Source organism: Trichechus manatus, unplaced genomic scaffold (genome assembly GCF_000243295.1).
Source record: "Trichechus manatus latirostris isolate Lorelei unplaced genomic scaffold, TriManLat1.0 scaffold00067, whole genome shotgun sequence".
Taxonomy (NCBI): Eukaryota; Metazoa; Chordata; class Mammalia; order Sirenia; family Trichechidae; genus Trichechus; species Trichechus manatus.
The window spans coordinates 1,829,528-1,839,075 of record NW_004444003.1 but is presented as its reverse complement, the minus strand read 5'-3'; the positions used below and the strand labels follow the sequence as shown (position 1 = coordinate 1,839,075).

The following is a 9,548-nucleotide window of genomic DNA, read 5'->3' as shown; positions in this document are numbered from 1 at the left end:
AAAAAAAAGGTTGAGATGTTAGAGGGTTAATATGTTGTGGGGTTGTTAACCAATGTCATAAAACAACATGTGTACTACTGTTTCATGAGAAAACTATTTGTTCCGTATGCCTTCACCTGAATTACAACAAAATATTTAAAAAAAGATGCATTCTCATTTCAAAATCTGAATAACAAAACAGACGAGAATGTCAAATTGCTACAGTAATTAATACCAAGACAGGCTTAACAAGAATACCAGCATAATTGCTTACTCCTCTTATGGCCTAGTCTGCCACTACCTGTTGACTAATGAGCAATGAAAACAAACAATAAATTTGCTTTTTGGGTTTCTCTAAGAAAAAGAAAAAAGGGGTGGATTCTGAGATGTAGAGAAGAGAGGAGGTGCCCCGGTGGTGCAGCAGATAAAGCGCTCAGCTGCTAACCAAAAGGTCAGCAGTTCAAACTCACCAGCTGCTCCATGGGAGAAAAACGTAGCAGTCTGCTTCTGCAAAGATTACAGCTTTAGGAACCCTATGGGACAGTTCTACTCTGTCTTACAGGGTTGTTATGAGTTGGAATCAATTTGAAAGCAATGGGTTTGGTTTTTGGTTTTTACAGGAGAGAAGAAGAGAAACTTTCATTCTCACAAAAATGAAGGCATCTGAGAAAGCTGCAGTAGATCGTCTAGGAGGTCCCAAAGTCAAAAACCTCACTGTTCCTCAAAAAACTAAAAATAGAATTACCATATGACCCAGCAATTCCATTGCTAGGATTGTATCCAAGAGACTTGAAAGCAGTGATGCAACCAGACATACGTATACCAATGTTCACTGCAGTACTATTCACAATAGTCAAAAGGTGGAAACAATCCAAATGCCCATCGACGGATGAATGGATAAACAAAATGTGGTACATATACACAATGGAATACTACTCAGCCAGAGAAATGAAGTTCTGATATATGCTATAATATGGATGGAGCTTGAAGATATTATGCTGAGTGAAATAAGAGAATCACAGAAAGACAAATACTATATGACCTCACTTATATAAAAAGACAAGAACAGGCAAATGTAGAGACCAAAGTTTATTAGCGGTTACCAGGGGCAGGAGGGAGGGAGAAAGGAGGAGTTACTGCTTATGGAGCACTGAGTTTTGGTTTACAGTGATGGAAAAATTGTAGTAATTAAGGGTACGGTTACACAGCCAATTATTTTAATTGCTGTCAATAAGCTATACACCTGTAAAAATTTGAACTGGCAGAAGTTGTGTGATAGATATATTTATACAACAACAACAAAAAGAACAGGTGCTGAGGCTGCTTACATACAACTAAACACCTCATGGGATTTGGCTTCTTGGTTTGGAGGTACAGGGTCATGATTTCAGGGAACATCCCAGTTAACAAGCCTAATATGTGTTTAGTGCTTCTGTTCTATCTGCTGGTTCACTGCATAGTGCCTGGGGGCTTAAAAGCTTGCAAGCAGCCATCCAAATGGACAACAATTGGTCTCTATTCGTCTGGAGCAACAGGGGAAAGAGTCAGAAACAGGAGGAAGAAATGGAATGTAGCTAACTGCTTCCATGAACAACTGCCTCCTCTGCCATGAGACCAGAAGAACTGGATGGTGCCCGGCTACCATTACCGAAAAATTTGATCAAAGATTCTATAGAAGAATCCTGATCAAAAGGGAAAAATGCAGAACAGAATTTCAAATTTTCATGGACTCCATGCTTTTAGGAGCCATGGAAGTTGAATGAATCCCTGAAACTACTGTCCTGAAATAATCTTTAAGCTGTAAATAAAAATATCCCTTGAAGTCTTATTAAAACCAAAAAGTTTGGCTTAACTAGTAAAGAACGCCTATCTTGAGCATGGTGCTCTTTTAAGAACTATCTATATGAGATCAAACCAAGAGCAACTCGAACAATTAGATAGGGAACTTGGGGGCCATAAGTTTATGTTAATGGAGGAGGAACAAATCGGAAAAATAGAGTAAGAATGGTTGCACACCCCAAAGAATGCAATCAATGTTACTGAACTGTACATGAAGAAACTGATGAATTGGTGGATGTTCCACTGTGTATATTCTCAACAAAAAACAAAAACAAAAAAACCCACTGCCATCAAGTCTCTTCCAACTCATAGCAACCTTACAGGACAGAGTAGAACTGCCCCATACGGAATTCAAGGCTATAAATCTTCATGGAAGGAGACTGCCACATCTTTCTCCTGTGGAGCTGCTGGTAGGTTAGAACCACTGACCTTTCAGTTAGCAGCTGAGCACTTAATCACTGTGCCACCAAAACCAAAACCAAACCCATTGCCATAAAGTCGATTCCGACTCATAATGACCCTAGAGGACAGAGTAGAACTGGCCCATAGGGTTTCCAAGGCTGTAAATCTTTACAGAAGCAGACTGCCACATCTTTCTCCCACGGAGTGGCTGGTGGGTTAGAACCGCTGACTTTCGGTTAGCAGCCGAGCACTTAACCACTGTGCCACCAGGGCTCCTTATACTCTCAACAGCAAAATAAATAATTTAAAAAAAAAAAAAACCTCACTGTTCTCACTTTTTAAATTCCTTATCTAAAATGATTTTATGCCCTGCAAAGAGATTAACAGACTTAAGGTAGGGCTTGTTCCAAGAGCAACTGCAGAGACAACTCCAAGGTCACCAGCAAAGGCCCACTTTTCCCCGGTCCCTAACCCCATCCTCAGCCCCTGGCTGTCTCCTGCAGGGCTCCAGAGCAGAAGTTTCCAGTCTTTTAGATTTCACACACCAGTCAAATTTACAACACAAACTTGGGACTGATAAATGGTTATCATCTTTATATTTTGCCAAAAGAAGGCATGAGGAAGAGAAAAAAAAACCCAACAGATAGTACGTATAAGCTTATGTGTATGCACACACACACTATTTACTATCACTGTGATTTTAATTTAAAAGGCCATTTTAACACCAAAAACAAGGAAGGGCAATCTCAGAATAAAAGCAAACTCTTTCCAAAACGGAGAGTTGGCAACTTTACACCAATATATTTGGAAGAAAGGACTTAAGGAAGGAAGAAATTAAGGAAAGGAGGCGTTAAGAAGGACTTATGAAGGAAAATAGGTAGGTATGTATGAAGGAAGGTATTTTTGAAATTTCAAACCCAGAAAAACTAATCTTTTTTTATTTTACCAAATTACATTGTATATAATTGTTAAGTTCTTAGCACAAAAGTTTGTTACCTGGGAGACTTGTATTAAAAGATACAATATGAAGTAGAACTTAAATGTCAAACGAGTTCCAGTAGTTCATTTTGTTCAGTCATTATCAAAAACCCCGCTTCTCTTAGGGGACAAAAGTGGAATCCACACTCTTTAAGTGTGAGCACAGTGGAGACAAGGGAAAAGGACCTCTGCCTGCAGCCACTACACCCACTCTGGGCTCTGCTGTTCAGGGTCCTGAAGCCCAGAATTGAGCATCTGGGAAAGAATCATCTGGAAGGAAGGGGTGAAAACTTCCTCACAGCCTGACACTGACCCACTGACTAGGCAGAAATCAATTCTCCAGGACAATGTTTTTCACACATTTTGTATCATGACTCACAGTAAAAAATATGTTTTCCAATGTAACTCAGTACACTCATATATGTGTATGTATATGTATGTGTCTGATTCCAAAATTAAGTTTTCACAAAATGATAATTACCCTCAAGGACAGATTACCCAATGAGCAAGGTAGCCACAGGCTTACTTGTGTTTACTTACTAACCTGTAATGCATAATTTCACCTGATTTTTAACATCAAAGATGCAGTGAAATCCATATAAAATCATTCACTACAGATTGGTAAGTAAACACAAGTAAGCCTGTGCGTACCTGGCTAATGGATTAATTCTTACTGGCTTACCCTTACAGCAAGCAATACATTCAGATGTTTTCTAGTTCAATTTTTTTTTCAATGCTGTTCACAATTACTAAATTTATTTCATGACCCAGTTTGAAAATATTTCCTCTAGAGGACATTTCACTGAAGGGCTCATCTACACCATTTGGACTTCAGTCAACTTCCCCTCATGAGGAAGTCAATAAACAAGATGACGTGTTACTTCAGAGAGGCTGCCGACCTCTGCTGCAGACGCTTTTAGACAGTTTGCTTCCCTCTGTTCCTGTTTCCAGTCATTCAGAGGGGTGGGCAGCAGAGGTAAAGGTGGGAGGGTGGAGGGAAGTAACAGAAAAGAAAGAATAGTCACCGTACCTGGGCTCCAAATTGTTCACTAAGGTTGGTGAATAAATATTCATATCCATAAGCTGCTTTGCAGTTCAGCCACACAACATGGTAGGGACTCCGAGTGATCCAGCCTCGAACCAGCTCTAAGATTCCATTTAAACACTCCTCCTGGACAGGAGTTTTAAAAGGCATTTAACACTTTTAAGAGCATCACTTACCCCTTCCATTCCCAATATTCACAGATAGTAATGTAAACGGGGACAATTATGATCCGATTTGTTAGCCTACAAAAGGTCCTATTAGAAGTATGGTCATGCCGAATGGATAAACAAATTATGGTATATTCACACAATGGAATATTATGCAATGATAAAGAACAATGATGAATTCGTGAAACATCTTATAACATGGAGGAATCTGGAAGGCATTATGCTGAGTGAACTTAGTCAGTCGCAAAACGACAAATATTATATAAGACCACTATTATAAAAACCCAAGAAGAGGTTTAAACACAGAAGAAAACATTCTTTGATGGTTAAGAGGGTGGGGAGGGAGGGAGGAAGAGGGTTATTCACTAACTAGATAGTAGACAAGAATTAGGTGAAGGGAAGGATAACACACACTACAGGGGAAGTCAGCACAACTGGACTAAAGCAAAGAAGTTTCCTGAATACAATTGAACACTTCCAGGAACAGAGTAGTACAGGCAGGGGTCTGGGGACCATGGTTTCAGGGGACATCTAAGTCAACTGGCATACAAAGTTTATTAAGAAAATATTCTGCATCCTACTTTGGTGAGTGGCGCCTGGGGTCTTAAAAGCTAGAGAGCAGCCATCTAAGATGCATCAATTGGTCATCACCCACCTGGAGTAAAGGAGAATGAAGAACACCATAGACACAAGGAAAATATTAGCCCAAGAGACAGAAACAGCCACATAAACCAGAGACTTCATCAACCCGAGACCAGATGAACTAGATGGTGCCCAGTTACCATCAATGACCACCCTGACAGGGAACACAACAGAAAGTCCCTGAAGGAGCAGGAGAAAAGTCGGGTGCAGAACTCAAATTCTAGTAAAAAGATAAGACTTAATGGTTTGACTGAGACTGGAGGGACCCTGGAAGACATGGCCCCCAGTCTCTCTGTCAGCCCAAAACTAAAACCATTCCAGAGTTCAACTCTTCAGACAAAAATGAGACTGGACTGTGGGACATAAAATGATACTCGTGAAGAGTGTGCTTCTTAGCTCAAATAGATACATGAGACTAAACTGGCAGCTCCTGTCCAGAGGTGAAATGAGAAAGCAGAGAGAGTCAGGAGCCGGTTGAATGGACATGGGAAATCTGGGGCAGAAAGGAAGAGTGTGCTGTCACAGTATAGGGAGAGCAACTAGGGTCATATAACAATTTATGTATAGATTTTTGTATGAGAGACTAACTTGAATTGTGAACTTTCACTTAAAGCACAACAATAAAAAAATTTAGAAAAAAAAAATATGGCCATGTGCAGGTTATTACCTCATTTCTTCAGGGAGACTTACCCGACTTGGAATTTGATAAAATCTTGGATCACAGAAAGTGGTATCTAAATATACACTTTGGATATCTTTTACTCTGAAAACAAAATAAAAAAGACAGAATTGGTGTTAATCATCTAAAGTAACCTAAAATCTGTGTAAAATTTAAACTACCAGTTATTTTACAGGGTGTTCCATTTCATTTGGATTTTTTTTTTTTTAAGTTAACTTTGCTGAAATGGTTTACATACAATAAAACATATAAATTAAATGTATAATAATAGAGTTTAATAGTGGTCATGGGGGTAGGAGGGAGGGAATCATCGTTTAGGAAGCACTGAGTTTCTGCTTATGATAATGGAAAATCTGGCAAAAGATATCGGTGATGGTTACACAACATACTTGATGTAATTGCTGTCACTGAGTTGTATACATAAAAAATGTTGAACTGGTAAATGTTGTGTTATCTATATTTTTACAATTTAAATACATACATATAAATTTTACGTACAGAACATTTCCATTACCTCATCTCAAGGAGAAAAATTTGCTCTACTATTACAAATACTACACAGGTAGTTCTGGACTTATGACAGGGTTCCACTCTAACGACTCTATTGTAAGTTGGTTCTGACTTAAGTCAAATACCTCATTTTTCCTTTTTTTAGTTTTCATTATTATTGCCTTTTATTATCAGTATCTTTATAAATCCGATCTTTATTTGTCTCTGGGGGTGGGAAACATTACATATACACTTAAAGATATATTTTAATACATACATACATTAAAAAATACACAAAACTTTACTCCAGCTGTGATATGAACTCCACTTGTGGAAGGTTCTGGATCATCTGGATTATCACTGGGAATGGGGATGGCATTTCTTGACAGAAAATTACTGAGAGTTGTCTGTATGGCCCTTTTCTTTTTTTCTTCATCTCACTCCTTCCCAAACCTGCCTATCAACTTTAGCAAAGTGATTAGCGTTTGGGTCCCTGTTTTCACGCAACTGAATCCCCTGATTTAGCTGAGAAAAAACTCCAGCTAACGCTTTCACCGTAAAATTTTTGACAACTTCTCTCCTTCCTCTTTCTCATTATTTCTTTCTTCTTCAGCATTTCTTTCCTTTTCAAAATCCATCAAGTCCTTGTCTTAGTTATCTAGTGCTGCTATAACAGAAATATCACGTGGAAGGCTTTAACAAAAAGAAACTTATCCTTTCACAGTCTAGGAGACTACGTGTGCGAATTCAAGGTGTCAGGCTCCAGAGGAAGGCTTTCTCTCTCTGTCGGCTCTAGGGGAAGGTCCTTGTCCCTGGTCGAGGAGCTTCTCAATGCAGGGACCCTGGGTCCTAAGGAGGCGCCATGCTCCTGGCTCTTGTTTCTAGGTGGTATAAGGTCCCCATGTCACTCTGCTGGCTTCTCTATATTTCAAGAGAGAGTGACTTAAGACACAACCTTGTAGACTAAGTCCTGCCTTATTAACATAACTGCCGGTAATCCCACATCATTAACATCATAGGATTTACAACACGTAGGAAAATCACATCAGATCATAAAATGGTGAATGGTCACAGAAAAATGGGAATCATGACCTAGCCAAGTCGACACACATTTATGGGGGACACAATTCAATCCATAACAGTCCTGATCTGTCAATTCTCCTTCTTTGTGATCTATGAGCTGTTCCACATCAGTGATACCAAGGCCTAAACTCAGTGTTCTTGCCATATGGATGATCTTTCCACTGATCTCTTGCATCATACTATCTTGATCAAATATTTGGAGCGTATTCAAATAACTCAGTAATTTTTTCCATATCCCCTGCAAGCATTTTCCTGTAACTTCCAGCAAGATGCAGTGCTCCAGATAGCCGACAGTCGTTAAGTGTGGTTCACTGTAACTCGAACACGTCCTAAGCTGGGGACTACCTGTAATCAAGTTTGATTTCTAATAGAAACAAAGGTTTGTGTTTGGGGAGAAAAGAAAAATAAAACTTTTGAAACTATACAATCTTACATTCAAGAATTATGTAAGGCCCAGTACCTGCCCCCAGAGTGTAGAAGCTCCATTCTGGCAGCTTCTCCTTTTGCCAGTCTGAAGTCTCCTGTGTACAAGACAGTTCCATTATTGCCCTGAAATAAAAACCTGAAAAGGAAACACAGCTCAGTAACATCTAAGTCTCATACAAAATCTAGTAAATCAAATACATATTAAATCCACAGGAAATGCATTCCTGCCAAACGTATCCACTAGATTACATTGTTAATTAAATTTCAATAACTCTAAAATCACACCAGGCACTCAACTGTCACTTCTTTTCCCTGGAGTAGGAAAGAATAACAAAATGGAGATAATATCAAGTTTGTAATAGAGATCCCCCAAAATATGTTAGCACTCTCAACTGTATATTGAGATCATTCCTGTTCATGAAGAGAAAACACCACAGGACGGGAAAATGTAAAGTCACTGGAGAAACAGCTATAGAAGACTTCCATCATAAGGAAGCCATGTTTCAAATTTGATATTCACCTCAGTCCTCCAAATTCAATCTGGAAAAAAATATTAAGGAAATTGTTGGAAAAATAACCAAATTTCCCTATACATGTTTATTTTCTAGACCTGAAACATTAATTTCTACAAATATATCTACAGACAATCAAATGGCGAAAGAGACGAGTCCTCTTACATAACTGATCCTGGGCAATGACCAGCTGGTAATAGAGTCACAACAATCTCTTCCTTCTGAAAAGAAAATAAAGAAAACAAATAATAGAAAAAGTCATTAAAATCAGCTGCAGTTGAGTTGATTCTGACTCAGATGGCAACCCTATGCATACAGAGTAGAACTGTGCTCCATAGGGTTTTTTCTTTTTTTTGCAATGTTGAAGGATTCTTTTTTGTTTGTTTATTGTTGTAGTTTAAGTGAAAGTTCACATTTCAAGTTAGTCTCTTATACAAAAATATATACAAAAATTGTTATGTGACCCTAACTGCTTTCCCTATACTGTGACAACACATTCCTCCTTTCCACCCCTGATTTCCCATGTCCATTCAACCAGCTCCTAACCCTCTCTGCCTTCTCCTCTCATCTCCAGACAGAAGCTGCCCATTTAGTTTCATGTATTTACTTGAGCTAAGAAGCACACTCTCCATGAGTATCATTTTATGTCCTACAGTTGAGTCCAATATTAGTCTGAAGAGTTGGCCTCAGAAATTGTTTTAGTTCTGGGTTGACAGAGTCCAGGGGCCATGCTTTCCGGGGTTCCCCCAGTCTCACTAAGACCATTAAGTCTGGTCTTTTCACTAGAACTTGAGTTCTCCACCCTACCTTTCTCCTGCTCCATCAGGGACACTCTGCTGTGTTCTCTGTCAGGGTGGTCATTGGTGGTAGCCAGCACCATCTAGTTCTTCTGGTCTCAAGCTAATGAAGTCTCTGGTTTATGTGGCCCTTTCTGTCTTGTGGGCTAATATTTTCCTTCTGTCTTTGGTGTTCTTCATTCTTCTTTACTCCAGGTGGGTTGGGACCAATTGAGGCATCTTAGATGGCCACTTGCTAGCTTTTTAAGACCCCAGACACCACTCACCAAAGTAGGATGCAGAATATTTTCTTAATAAACTTTGTTATGCCAATTAACCTAGATGTCCTCTGAAAGCATGGTCCCCAGATCCCGACCGTGATACTCTGCCCCTAGAAGTGTTTGATTGTATTCAGGAAACTTCTTAGCTTTGCTTTAGTCCAGTTGTGCTGACTTCCCCTGTAGTGTGTGCTGTCCTTCCCTTCACCTAAGATAACTCTTGTCTACTATCTAGTTAGTGAATAACCCTCTC

The 9,548-nt window shown here is 39.3% G+C and overlaps 1 protein-coding gene across 1 annotated transcript in view; it reads right to left on the bottom strand.

Annotated features, from left to right (window-relative positions):
• DCLRE1C (DNA cross-link repair 1C) overlaps positions 1–9,548 on the bottom strand; it is a 70,676-nt gene that overhangs the window by 43,237 nt on the left and 17,891 nt on the right. The window contains 4 exon segments of the mRNA XM_023734336.1: positions 4,229–4,369; positions 5,743–5,815; positions 7,764–7,865; positions 8,407–8,462. Of these exon segments, the coding sequence (XP_023590104.1) occupies positions 4,229–4,369; positions 5,743–5,815; positions 7,764–7,865; positions 8,407–8,462 (372 nt within the window).